Source organism: Cyanistes caeruleus, chromosome 17 (assembly GCF_971803275.1).
Source record: "Cyanistes caeruleus chromosome 17, bCyaCae1.hap1.1, whole genome shotgun sequence".
Lineage (NCBI taxonomy): Eukaryota > Metazoa > Chordata > Aves > Passeriformes > Paridae > Cyanistes > Cyanistes caeruleus.
In genome coordinates this window covers 7,014,110-7,029,010 of record NC_141717.1, presented here as the reverse complement: position 1 = coordinate 7,029,010, position 14,901 = coordinate 7,014,110, and the positions used below count along the sequence as shown (strand labels likewise).

Below are 14,901 nucleotides of genomic sequence, written 5' to 3'. Positions count from 1 at the left end.
ACCCACAAACAAATCCAACCTAAAACCCCCATTCACCAAAAGACTGCTTGCCTCCATAACTAACAGCAATATTTTCAAATGTTCAAATAAAAATTTAAAAGCTTAAGTCTGGAGAGACTGCACATTGTTCATGAAACAAACTGTAGACACATTAGCAGTCCAGGCTCTTCGGACACTGTTATTTAGCATGTGTTCCACAATGCACCAAAAGGCCTCTCTGCATTTGTCCCTTGCAAATGTAAACCAAACTAAATGTGCATCTGTCCAAAGCATACTTGGAGGCAAAGACCACAAAAGTCTTTGACAGTCTTATTCTGTAGAAAGTAACAGTAAGTAAGTACTGCACCAAGTGAAGAAACCAGCAGTACTCTATCTACAGGTTTAGGTCCTTGGAGGCTCATGGAACGTAACACAAAACTCTCAACCAAGTCCAGTTTGGGCTTGTCTTTGCTACCACATATGTGCTGCTGCTATGGAAGTCCACTTCCTCTAAGCAAGTCAGTGGTTTTGCCATTAGAATCACAGACCCTGCTGGCTCAGAGCATTTTTGCAGGAGCCAGTTAGTTTCAATGCCAAAGTAAATCCAGCAACACGTACCTATTTGTACTTGCTCTGGCTGGCTCAATGATACAAATGCTGATGTATCATCAATCCACGAAACCTGAATGTTACCTAGAAAAAGCAAAGGAAATAATTATGACTATTTTTATTTTAGACTCAGTCATAGATTTTTATCAGATATGCCATGAAATAAAAAAGCCATCTAAGAGTAACTGCACCTGAGGTGTCCACAGAAAAGGTGTGTATTTCATACCCAGTTATACAAGGGCCTAGAACTGTTCAGGATATCACAGCTGCATGTGCATCCTGTACAGCCTCAGACCCTCACATCCTCCCTTCATGACTTCCATATGAGTCTACTAAATAAATTGAAGTGATTTTCTTTATTTCAGCCCTTTACTCAAATAAATAACAGCTCTTCGAGTGATGATAAATTCCAGTCGAGAGGGGTAGGTAAAAGATTGATCACATCAGTGGAGAATTCCACTATTGGGACACTAAATCTTCAAAGTCTGGTTTGTTTGAATCCCACCATACATAATTTTCTGGATGTGAAATAAAAACTTAATTTGAGTCAACATGAGGACAAATGCTCAAGATCATGGACCTCATTTGGAAGCTGTTACAATCGAACAGTGACTGGAAAAAAATCCCTCTATTCATCAAGCAGTTAGTGCATTTTCTATGTGAATGGCTTAAAATGTCACATTAATACTAGAAGAGCTCATAATCAAGCAAAAGCAGAGGAAAGGATCCCCATTCCAGACACAAGGTCTTATTATAGTCAGAAATCCATTTACATCTCCTGTCCTTACCTAAGCACTTTACTGTTAGTACAATTCAAATATTGAAAATTGGTGCCATTTTTTTCACGTAGACTAGAAAATCAAGTTATTTATAATGTTACACCACCATTTAACCTTCAGACATTACAAGGTTAGAAACAATGATGCAAAAGGGCTTAAAATACATTTATTCTCAGTTGTTTAATCTATTGAAATCTAATTTAGTCTACAGGTTACAAGGTTATAGAAGTCTCTTCTGAAATCCAGCCAGATTATAAACAGATTTTCTAATTATAAAAAAAATAAAAGCCTAGATAGATTTCATTCACATGCTATACACTTGAGTAGCCAGCTATTTAGTAGTTTAAGTTATAATCATTTTGATCATTGCCAAAACCATAATTAATTCAGTATGGTTTCTGACATCTCCCTGTACTGAAAGGCTAAGGCTGCTATTAGGATGAGCCTACACCATGAATTAAAATTTCTTTAAATATTTTTTAGGGCACATAAATTCAATTGCTAATAATTCTGCCTTTGACAACCATTTTCTGCCTATGGGTAAGGCTCTTTGGTGTAGGGAGAACATCCCTTTGGCAGGACACTAACACTTCACAACACAAGAAAAGCCCGAGCTGACTCATGACTGCAGCTCAGAACTGTAGTGCATTTGGTAGGACCCCAACACTGAGTTTCCTTTAAAGGACAGAAATTACTGTACAAATTCATATTGCTCTACATGCACTGACAAGTCTTTGCTCTACAATTATTCATGTATCGAGTTCTCCATTTTTGTATTACTACAAAACTACAAAATTTTCTAAACAATCATTTAAGATATCTGAGACCATATTCTGTTATAACTCTGGAACACAGAAATGCTGTCCAGATTGTGTCCCCTTCCTATATATACAGATAATTAATTTCAATCTACCTGACCAGACTGATACATCAGAAAGAAAAATTCTCCTGAATATCTTGCAATTGTGTTGTCAGGACCAGTGCTAGACAAAAAAAAAAAAAATCTCCTGAAGGAATTCAGCTGCTATTCAAATGGACTTCAGTGTCCATATTTCCACTTAGTGCCAAATAAAAATCCAACCTACTGGTGGCACATCATTTCAGTATCAGATCCTTATTTATTGCTGTAGAAAGGCTACTGCACTCTATGTGACTTCTGACTTTGTATTTTTAGCTAATAAAGGGTTTCAATACTGGCCAATATATGTTGCTTTTATTCTTGGACTTATACACTTTAAATATAGAATTTAAATGAAGTCAAACATTAAATAGCAGACACTGAGTTCCAATCTGAAGCAAACTGCAAGAAATGCTCTTATGCAACTCTCCATGCTTAAAAGATGCTCTCTTCAGACTATGCCACATTTCATTATTGTTAAGAAGTAAGAATTTAGGAGAGATAAGATTAATGAATTAAATCATGCAGTAATACTGCTGAGCACTCAGTAAATATTGTGCATTTCAAAAGTATGGTGAAATGCAAATATAGATCTGGAAAGCAAATGCAGCTGCAGTGCAATATTTAGCAATCACCAGAGGCCCATGCCAGATCACTGCAAGGCCAGTGCAGATAAGCCATGGATTGCAATGTAATGGAACATCAATTCTAGAGAAATAAACCAGGAAATTTCTCTCTGCATTTCTAGAATACATCAAGTCTTCAATACTTTGAAGAATGCCAAGGGTGGACTATGACATGAAGGTGCAAGTAACATGTATTTCTTCTGTGAAGAAATTTGAAAATTCCCCATATATCAGCTCAAACATACAAAGAAGATTAAATCCACAGAATAAAATTATATTGATGGATTACATCGTTGAAACATTCTTCTTTTTATATTCTGTTCTTATACATTTCCTACATGACATTTACTGGTAATTAAGCAGTAGTTTTTATAACATTTTGATAGTAAGTTGAGTTTTAATCAAAAGCCCAAACACATTAATTTAAGTAGAACTTAAGGCTGTACACTAAATTTAATATACTGATTTGCTGTGTTCTAGCAAATCCTATTTTAATGACTTCATATTTCACATCAGCATGACCAAATAAACAACACAAATTTAAGAATCTGAAGTGTTCTAAGAGACTGCATAGTGCTGCAAGTATTTGTACAGTGGAACTACATTCACCCCTAAGACTATAAAAACATCTTGCATGAACAGGTGTCCACTTGGTATGCAGGCAGTCCTGAAGGATCTCAGAATCATGAACATCCCCTCTAGACTAGCAAATGTGAACCAGTTCCAAGTGTGACACTGCAGCCCTTTCAGCTGCTTCACCATATTTTGTTAGAAGCTTCATGGAAGATTATAATTCTGCTTCAATTAATTCTAAAATAATTTTTCTGTAAAATTCAACTAATACTGTTTGATTTCAATCCACTTTAACTGATGTAATAAATTAGACTAATTCATGTCTGTTACTGCCTTTTTTTTTAGCTTTTGGCAAATCACTCAACCTCCCGCTGCACCATGCTGCCCCTATCCACCTACAACTGGAAAAGCATGGGTACTTCAGTATATCAGAATTTTGGAAGGAATAATCTGCAGTTTGTTTCGAGATACCATGGAAAAAACACTTTAAAAAATATACAGATTAATTCTCGAACCTGGAGTTTGTAAATCGAAATATAAAAACACTCAGCTCTAAAATCTGGAGGAGCGAGGGAATTGGCAATTCCCAAAGCGAGCATTTATCCGAGTGTGAGCGCGCCCCCTGGCGGCGGTGCCCGCCAGCAGACGCTGGGAGCCCAGCCCAGCCGATGCTCCCCACCCCGAACAGCAGCTCCGGGGGAATCCTGCCATTCCTACATCCTCGCCTTCTACATTTCAAGGCTATCACATCCTATCCACTACATTGAGCCCTGCTGCGGTGAAGATCGAATGCTCACAAGGAACTGAGGGAGTTTTGATACAGCTCCAGAGTTCCAAGCCACACGAGAGTAGGAACAGGAGGCCACCATCAATTAGTTCAGCTATCCAAGTACCTACATTTTATACTTCTACTTAGTAGAGGAACTACTGCTCCTCAGTTATTAACTAAGTTATTAACTATCCTTTTTGCTGTTTCTTCTCACCTGGATGGTGCTCACAATCTGAAAATCAAATTGGTTATTCTCAAGCCTGCTTCCTTGCCTAGACTCACATATGCCGGAGTTTGGCTTTACACAGACTGCAGGATGAACCTTGTCCCTAAAGCCTCAATCTGCCTTACATTCTCTTTATCCACCTATATAAACTCTTACCTCCTTTCAGGAGAGGATGGAAATAAAAGGATAAAAGATCCTCAATATTCAACAAGCACCAAATAAAGATTTCTAAAGAGCAGTTAATAAGAACGGCAATTTTCACATTATTACATCATTACAAAGTCCACAGGACACCATTCAAAAATTGCAAAAAGAGATTCACTATTACCTACACTAGGAATAAGTCTGCACAGACAGACTAAAAATAACAAAACAAACCAGAAATTTAACTTGTTAATAACAACAACATAAAAGGAAGACAGATTATATTGCTCACCAAAGGCACTGAAAAGCTGGTATAGGTCACTAGTCTTCCACTCTTTGGGAAAAGTAACATGAAGAACATGATCTCGTTTGGGCTGCACTACAAAACAAAAATGCTTTTGTTAAATAAGAGTCACTAATATAATCTTTAAAATATCCTAAAACAGTCATATAATGTGGTCATGTAGTTTTTTCCTTTCCTTTTTCAAAAAGAAAGCAGGACAAGATTTATGAAACTGCATTAGGTACAGTTAGAATGTGCCTACACTTAGGCATGAAAGATACACTAAATCCTACTAGCTAGCTCATCTATTTAAGGAATTGAAACAGCATTTCCTGCAGTGAGAAATGCCAACAAATGTAGTTCTTCCCATCCCTTGCACCAAACCAAGTGCAAGGACAGAAAAAAGAAAGAAAAAAAAACAAAACCAACAACAAAAAAAGCCTTTTCATGCTCCACCTTTAAAAAATTCTTAGCAATGGTTCAATTTTTGCCATTTTCCTGTGAAACAATGTTCAACTCAGTATTAGATACAGTATAAATAAAGTATTAGATACAAGCTACAATTTACACACTGACATTTTATTATTACTACAAATTACACCAAGAAAAAAAGAGAACTCATCAAGGCCAACATCTAAAGAAGTGAAGAAGTCTTTAGTGCATATTGAAAAATTTTTAGGTCTGAAATTAGGAGAGAGAATCCAAATCAAACTGCTAGAAGATGTAAGAATACAGTATAAATTATCACTAAATATCTTACTTTCACATATTTCTCCTACCTAAAGTTCCTTTCACTAGAGAAGTGAGTTTTTATAACCTGTGAATTCCTATTGTATTTTAAAAAGAAACAAGTTGAACACTGTATTTTCAGGGCCAAAGACACTGAAATACTTTGCATTTTCCTACTAAACTATTTGCAGTTCATTAATTAAGCCTTTCCACAGCTATCTACAGAGATCTATTTTGTTATGTATGGCACATTGCTTAATCTTGTGTGTTGTTTTACGTTTGATGACGGAGGCTGAACCACTAAAGTCAAGTGATCCACTTTGCAATGTAGTGCTCTAGTTTGTTCAGAATAACTCAAGGGTTAACTACACAAAGCTTGATGTGATCAGATTTTAATTTGACCACCTGGTAACACTCTCAGGAAAATCTTCTCTTTTGGTATAGAGACTTAGGGACTGTTTTTCATTTTAGGGAATGATTAGTGATTTACCCTCCTGAATTATTTTTTAATACAAACTTTTCTAGTTTCTGATCTTCTTAGCTTTCAGCTTTAAAACTGGAGAGCTCTCCAAGGTGTATCTCATTTGTAGAACAGGTGTCCAAAATCAGACTATCAGCCACTTGTTACTGCTAAGTGTTTTAATCTGTTTCACCTTACAAGTGGGTTAGCCTGAGTTGATGAGAAACCCTTAGTAATAAAGTACAGGTGTATGTGAGCACTGAGAGCTCAGTCAGGCTGGACAGAGACACAAGGAGATAAGGAAAGCAATCCCTTCATGAGCACAGGTGAAATCCTGTTCCCTAAATCTGCCACTTAAAGAAAAAGGATAAAACATTTTTTAAGGACTAAAATTCTTTTTTTTTTGCCCTATACAAGTCAAACACCAAAACCCCACAAGCAAGGGTAGATCAATTCATTGTTGTACAATTTACTGAACAGAGAGCAACTCAAAGTTTAATTATTTGTAATCCAGCAGTAGAAAATCATAGCATGAACAAAACCAGTTTCAGATATTACAGCCTTTATATATTGATTCGAGAAAAGAAATTATTCCTAACCTTCTTGTACCTGCTTATTCTTAAATTCAGTGAATCTGCTGTTAAAATCTCTAACTTCTCCCTACTTGGGTGAAAAGTATTTGATTCTTTTTCTGCTTTGCAGTCATTCTGTGAGGCAACTTCATTCTTTTAAATGAGTTTTTAACACACAGTAATAAAAGATGATGAAAGTCACATTCACATATTCAATCCTATTTAACTTAGCACATGTTACTGAAAAACATTATTTCAGGAAAAATTGCACAAACTTGCTATTTCACTACCTGGCAAACAGAAACATACAATAGTCAGCTGTGCCTCATCTCTTTTTTAAAAATACAGACTCCAAGTGCACCTCCCAGAGAAACCTGTCTGTACCTTTTAGGTGGCTTTGCTTCTCTGCAAAACAGCTCCCCACAGACAACCACTAGACAGCTTCCTCAACCTACAGTGGTATTTACATCTCAGAATAGCACCAAAAGTGGCCAGAATAGCCAGTCCAACATGCCACCCCTGCAATGCTTTCTGTTTTGAGGCTTAGAAAGCCTCTTGGCTCAGGTTCTCCTCGAACATCTGCATCGGTCTGTTCTACAGGAGTGGCTTTCAGATAAAAGAGACAGACTTTCAGAGGCAGACTCTTCTTTGGCAACCCTTCCTGGCAAAGTATCAAAACAATCCTGTAAGTTGGCCAGCAAGTGGAAGTAGCATCTTTACAAATTAGTAGCTTTGGCACTCTCTCAATGGCCCAAAGTATTTACCCATTCTTCCACTCAGTATCAAACAGTTGGGGAGGGAAGATGCAACGTAATTAGATTACCATTCCAGCAGAGCCAGAGCTCAGTGATCTGACCACCTAACTGAATTTAAAATTAAATATATGCCCTTACAGAACGTATTTTCCTCTCCAACAGTTAGTTCCACCTCTCTAGAACTGCATTCTGTTATTATTAAACTGACATCTAAGAAAGCCACACTCCAGTCTGAGCTTTCCGATGCAAGGAGTGGAAAACGTGTCCACATGCTTCCAAATGTGTAATTTTCAAGACATTGTGTATCTGACTCCTCAATATAGAATTAAACTTTTATCTAATCAAGGACCAGACTGACCTCCAGGGCTTCACATTTTCCTAAGTCAAGGCATCAGTGGGAACCCCCATCCAAAGTTCTCCCCCTCATAATGAAATCCCAGAACAGTAAGGACATTTACATTAGTAGAATCTTTTTTCATTTAAATATATTATCAGCTAATTACAGCTCCAGGTCTGAAAACTGAAATAACCTAAAAGGTAAAAATGTTTTAAGTAATATGTTTCCATTACCATAACCCCATGAGGTAAAAGAATCCTGATGTTTAGGCTGAAGTTAATTGCATGTCAATTGACAAAGTGGCCACAGGATTTTAAGAACCAGACGCTTTTCACAAGTTTGCATTCTGTGTTTACTGCTGGGGTGAGGGGACAGTGTTAAGATCCCACTTTTTATGTGATATAGTACATAAGAATAGTAACCCAAAATAAAAATAAAGCTGTTAATTTCAAACTCATTTAGTAACATTAACTTAATTTGTTCTCATCAGCCCCCTTTATAATGCAGATTCTCTGGTCAAAGTTGAACAATTTCTGGGTTTACTATTTTGTTAAAGGAAAACAAGGGAGCAGATACTTTTAAATCATTTCATAAGTAGCTAATAACCTAAAGACAGCTGATAGATATGCTGATATCCTTGCTTTAGATATACATGACTAATCTTAACACTTCCTCCTCCAGGATGTTTGTCAGAACGGTGTTAAGATTAATATGAAAGAAGCTACTTACAGTCTGGTCCTTCCAAATTGAGATATGGTATGTCCATTACTCTCATAAGAAATAACCTAGAAGCAAAATGGAAAAGAACCATTAGCAAATTTCTGCCTGAAGATCTTTTTCTTTTTATAGTTTCTTTGACACGTTCATTCTGAAGAAGCAGAATTAACAATCCTAAATTTATCTTAAGGTATGTTAAAACAAACAGACCCTCTAAGCCCAATCCAAAAACCAGATTCAAACATTACTTGGCATCATGCCAGGAATTTTACTTGTTCAAGAAAGCAAGAGCAAAAAAGGCCCAGATTAACAACTTTTTTTGGTTTTGCTACAACTAGAAGACAGAAAAAAGCCCTAAACACTGGAGTAAAATGTACTGTATGGCAGGTTTACATGTGAGCCACAGGGTGTGAGAACTGGCACCAGTTGTGCCACACACTGTCCCACCTAATTTATCTTCTGAGTTCCAGGAAAGGTACAGTCTAACATCCACTGCATCCCCCTGAGCACTGCAGCACCTAAAAGGAACTTTATCAATAAGAATTAGAAACATCTGCACCAATTAGCTTCAAAAACTTCACCCATTCCAGCACAGCACTGAGTAACGAAGACATTCTACAAGGCAGCCAGAGTTTCTTTTTTGTGTTTAGCCTTAGGTGCCACACTCCTGAGGACCTGGCTTCAACACAGCTGTCTAAACTGGACAGGGTTGGCTCCACCCAGAAAACAAGGAGGCACAGGGATACCACCACAAAGGTATCTTTTATGGAATTAAAGGAAGTGGTATAGAAAAAAGCAGCTTGGGACACATCCTCCAAGGAGCAATAGAAGGTATGTGACTACATTCCAACTCTGGTGGAAGACATTAGGTAGGATCATAGCACCTTAACAGGGCACCCAGCTGGGCAGAAAAGAACTGGGATCTGTGCTCTCCCAGTAAGCTGCTCCCAGACCACCAAAAGAGGCTCACTTTGATTTATTAGCTATGATTTGTGCTCACAGCTTCATCTGAAATGTCGGTGTCACTGTTAGTAAGAGATACAGCCCTCTTCAGACCCCAGTTCAAGGGATAAGCACAGCCTAAATAGGCTAAATAGAAATTTTCTACTGGTCAGTAAAAGCAGTTTAGTCTTTGCAGGAAAGAGGATGTCCCTCATCCATGCAGGACAGCAAAAGTGGGAGGTTTCATTGAAAAAAAAAAAAGGCAGGTCTGTTTTAAGCTAAGTTATCTGAACAAACTTTTCCCAAGTTCTTGGAACCTACTGTTTTTAAAGTACTCAAATAGTAAGTTTTGTAGGTTTTCATAAAAATAAAGACAAAGTCTACTAAAAACACAACAAAAACTTCTGGGGAGAAACACTAAGTTTCCTTCCCCCAGGTTTTATCATATTGAGGAACACAATACACTGGCCAATTACAACAACAGACTTACGTCAAAAAAAAAAATATATATATATACCTGAAATTAATTAGATTCAGTTTCTTTATTCTCTGAAATAAATCCTACATTTATTTGTTTGGTCAAACAATTATGTTACTAAACAGCACATACACACACAAACACACTCTCTGTAGCCTAAAAATTGATTTTAGTATTAAGTGCACTTCAGGTGTGTTACAGAAGTAACTGCATCTTGCAGCACTAACTTACACCACAAGGATCATGAACACCAAATGACACCATAATCCATAATTAAGTATCCATAACTATGGTTCTGAGATTCTTCATCTATCTGCAGAACATTTAACTTAGTAACACTCTTCTGTACAACAGCAAGAACTCTATATTAAATTAGCTCAATTCATGAAGTTGTGAGTTAATGTTGTAAAAATCTGTGTTGTAGCTACATTTCTTTAAAAGCTAAGCAGACCAAGCTAAAAAAATATTATTTCCTACACTGTTTAAGGACTACAGCCAGATTACACAGTCAGAGGACAGAGATCCATTTCTCAATAAGAACTATGAGGTATTTTGAGGAAGCTTCTTGGAAGACAATTGTTTCTGTGGCAAGTCAAATGAAATGAGGAGAGGAAGGCTATCATTGTGCCAGTCACAACAGTGCATAAATAGTCTCAGGGAGTCAACATTGTTCCTCTGCACTGAGCTAGGATTAAAGTTTTCATATCTGTGTGGTGAACTGTGCATAGAAACTGATCCAGCTGAAAAAAGAGAAGGCTTTTTTTTAAACTCAGCTCAGTTTACTGGTCCAGGTCAGCAACTACTTCAGCCACATGTTGCTGCAAGCACAAGAACAGGAACTGTTTACTCCTACACTGTGAGAGGGAAGTTATCGGTCAAACTGCACAAAAGCACACCAATCTCCTTTTGCAGTAATTTTCCAAAGGAAAAGTAAATTATATAGAAGAACTGAAGGATTTCCAGTACATGCCAGAGAACATAGCTCCCTATGAGAAACTTTCTACTAATATAGCACAAACCCAAGTGATTTGCATGGATTTTGGTTACTGATATCCATTGTAGTAAAAAAACATCTCTAAGCTAATTTCTATTTCTACAGACCATGATGCTATTCAGCTCAATAAAACATGGTGTTCTCATTTCTCTACACCTCTTCTACCCCCTACATCAGAAGAATAAATAGCATTCAAACAACCCAAGGAGATACAAAAGAACATTGTCTTTTAAAGTTTGTGAGAGGCTTGTGGGTGGGGGCGGGAAGATACGGAAGAGCAGTTGCCCTAAACCAGTCACAACATTTCAAACCAACTCCAAAGTATATGAGACAGTAACAGTATCTAAATTATACACACAAGAGTATACTCATAAATGTTCATTGGGGATTACTCACAGCAGACAAACAGGATTTTTCAAAGATTTTATATATACAATAAAGCATAAAGATTACAGAAATGCATCTCTGGAGTTCCTGGCTTATTGAATTGTTTATAATATAACTTTACTGTATTATGCCTAAAAGAGCCAAACAACCCTAAGGGAAAGTCTGTTTTTAATCAGTTCCACTCTCACAAAAGCCCTAAAACTGAAGATTTTACCTGTGTTCATCATTAACCTACATGAACATTAGCCTATATCCTGGTCATCACTCTTCAACAGCCAGCCAGGAAGCTGACATAATGAAAGACATCAAAATTACTTTTGAAAAAAGTATTGCCCTAATTTGAAAGCTAAGTTCAAAAAACATCAAAGCTTCATGTTTAAATTTATATTTACTAATTTAACTCAATTAGTGTCAAGCCCATTTAAACAAGAAACATTTCCAAAATCCTAGCAATGATCTGAAAGTTTAATCACTAAACTGTATTTAAGTATTAACATATAATATACAGAGATCTTGAAATTAAGAGGTTATAAGCAAACCAAAGAATCATGCCTGTTTTAAAAAACATTTTCAAGACTATCTGGATAATAGTTCAAACTGAGAACACTGCTTCTGAATAGCTGCCTTATACTAAACTCCTCTGCTCAGCTTCTTTCAGGAAAAACTTGTGACACAAGGTATAACTTTCATTTGTTTAGCTTACTGTTTGCATGTTGTAGTTTGTGTTTTGCTTGAAGAACATGACTACAGCACAAAGGAAAAGGTTTCCTTGTTCTGACTGCTGCCCACAGGATCAGGTAGAACTTCTGGAGGAAGGAGGAACATAGTTTTTTTTCTCCCCAGCAGGAAGAAAGGATGCTCAGCTAGGGAAAGATTCTAAACCACAAACTAGAGACAAGTAGGTGTAGCAAGAAGCTGCCTGGCAGCCCAGAGCATACCTGCCAAAAAGCCCCAGAAGCAACACACTCACTAAGGGACCTTTAGGGAACTCCAAACTGCAGAGCCCAGATACTACTACAGGTGCTAAAAACACCACCTGCTGCAGACAGAGACTTGCAAGGACTGAATGAATGAAGCAAAAGACTTGTTCATTTAAATACCTCAGTCTGACTTCTGACATGTAGTTAAATCTTCTTTATTAAAAAAAAAAAATAAGTAAGAATTGTCTTATTACAGGAGAAAGAAAACTACCTTGAAAAATACAAGCCTTGGCCTGCTCACTGTAAGGAAAAGGTGAGATAGTCTCATCTGCAGGCTCTTAGGTGATGTGGCAGATGTTAGTTAGAATATGGCAAAGCTTCTGAAATCATTTGAAAGACATGGCAAGGCTTCCAACTTTCCATGATTTAAAAATAATACATAGCTTTTCTGAAACAAGAAGCTACAAGTTCTGAATAATGACAGAATGGATAAACATTATTTTCTTGCAAACACTAATTTTCAGTTCTTTCTTAAAACAGGAAAAAAAAGGCAGCTGTTCTCCCTACAGTTTTTTAACTCTTCCTTTCATTACAGTCAGGCAGTGTTAACTCTGAAGCCAGAACAGGCACAGCAGGCTTCCTCTCACTCACTCACAATTTTGAAATGTCGCTCCTAGAGGAATGTCACATTTCAAGGACACAATTAATTTGAAAAGCTTAAATTTAATGTCCAATTGTGACAGCTCAAGAAGCCGATGTTTGTACTTGTTGCAAATATGTATTCCTAGGAAGAATTTTGGTTAATGATTGAAAAATTAACCTGCTCAATTGGCACCTACTACTTGGCATGTGTGTGTTGGTGTTCCTGAAAACAACCTAGTGACACATCCCATCTTAAAATGAAATTGTGCTGATAAATTTTATCATCATCTTCACATTCAAATCAAGCAGCCACTGTTTCATCTAGGGAATATTTGTAACATATGCTAAAATATATGGAGTTACTGCCTCACATCTCAGTGTCAAGAGAATCACATAACTGCTGTCACTATAATGATATGATTTTCAGAACAATCAAAGGTGAAAGCCAATGATCACAATGATTTCATCCTTTGTGTGGGCCATCTGAAGCTAAAATAATTTATTTTGCCAATATTTGTATTATGGGTTTGAAAGGATGGCATTTCTCCTGAATTTAAGCAGACAGAGCAAGCACTAGAATCTTTTTAATTTCAATTCCTTTTCCTTTATGTGACAGATGGCAGCATCTTCAGAAGTTTTCTAAGGTAAAATCTACAGATTAACTATGTAAAGGATTGACTCTGTGCATAAAGGTTTCTAGATTCCCCAAGTTTTACTTCAATTTGTTCAAGGAGTTTGCATGAAGATCCAATTCAAAAGAAAAATACTGTTCATAGCATCATCCCATAAATCATACATGTATATTTCTTATGCCATCTTAAAAATGGGTTACCCAACAATGTTAATACCCATGCTTTGTGTCATTTGGACTGACATTACCATGGGTGCATTTTAGTTTTTCCAAACTGTTGAGCACATTCAGTTTTCACTATCACAAATTACTCAGGGTCCTACAACATAAAGAACACCTGACCAGGTTTTATTCAGTTACACTATTCCCAAAGCTTACTCCAGAAATAATTTTCTAAATTGTAAATATATCCTCCACAGTGGCATGGGCAAGGTCATTAAAGCAGTCCAGGATCTCTTCTAAGTGTCCTTTCACAGGTCAGCAGAAAGTAAACCATCCTCCTCAAATGAAAAGGTATTTACTTCATAGCCTCTCCAGCATTACCAGCATGAATCAGAAAGCCAAAAAAAATTTAGGTTAAAGAAAAATGCAGTTAAATATTGCTCCCAAGGCTAGAAGTAGATCTGCCAAAGTTGGTACTTCCATGTTTTAGCATGTTTTTTATACAACTACTTACTTGTTAAAAAAAGGTTCAATGAGTTTTGATCTAGCAGACACATGGTTTTTCGGAGGACTGAGGAATGAACCTGATGAATGAAGAATAAATTCAGTATATAATAAGCAGCTACAGACAGCACCAAGGAGAAGGTCTGGAAAAGACTTCACAGGTACCTAGGAAATTAGCCATGGAAATGAAGCACAGTCCAGTAATATAAGCATCATATCCTGCTTCATGGAGTTGTTCAGACGCTGTATCATAACTTGGAAATCCTTCTGCACTTTCTGAGGGGAAAAAGACATTTATAAACACCTTATCAGAGAAGATAAAGGTAGTACTGTATCCTTACCCACAGGCTTATTTCATCAGAGCATAACATTTGGAGATGACTATACAAACTTTCAGAATCTTTGAATTTTCTTAAGTTCTTAAAAAAGCAGTTTTGTTCGGCATTTTTAAATAAGGATAGATTCATAATATGGAAAGTCTTTCCTATTAAAAAGCTCTTAATACCCAGACCTACTCAGCCAAAATGGAGTATTAATTGTAAGACAATTACAGTAGAATTCCCCACAAAGAGTATCTTTTTTTGCATTTAAGAGAACAGACACTCGGTCTAATTGAAAGCTTCACTATTAACCTGTTTGCCAACCATCTGACTGACCTATGGTCAGATTTTTCAAGATATTTAAATGAAGACTAATCTAAATGATTTAAGGATGTCTTTATTGACAAATGTACTTGGTGTTCATGCTCTGCCCATTCAGTAACATAAAAGAGTACTGCTCATCTT

At 36.8% G+C, this 14,901-nt stretch overlaps 1 protein-coding gene across 5 annotated transcripts in view; it reads right to left on the bottom strand.

The window, feature by feature from the left end:
• PARN (poly(A)-specific ribonuclease) overlaps positions 1 to 14,901 on the bottom strand; it is a 45,466-nt gene that overhangs the window by 17,540 nt on the left and 13,025 nt on the right. For all 5 annotated transcript variants that reach the window (XM_023936632.2, XM_086853694.1, XM_086853696.1 and 2 more), the window contains 5 exons: positions 14,282 to 14,392; positions 14,127 to 14,196; positions 8,469 to 8,524; positions 4,896 to 4,982; positions 598 to 672 (listed from right to left, as the gene is read on the bottom strand). In XM_023936632.2, the coding sequence (XP_023792400.1) occupies positions 598 to 672; positions 4,896 to 4,982; positions 8,469 to 8,524; positions 14,127 to 14,196; positions 14,282 to 14,392 (399 nt within the window). The remainder of the gene's footprint in view (positions 1 to 597; positions 673 to 4,895; positions 4,983 to 8,468; positions 8,525 to 14,126; positions 14,197 to 14,281; positions 14,393 to 14,901) is intronic.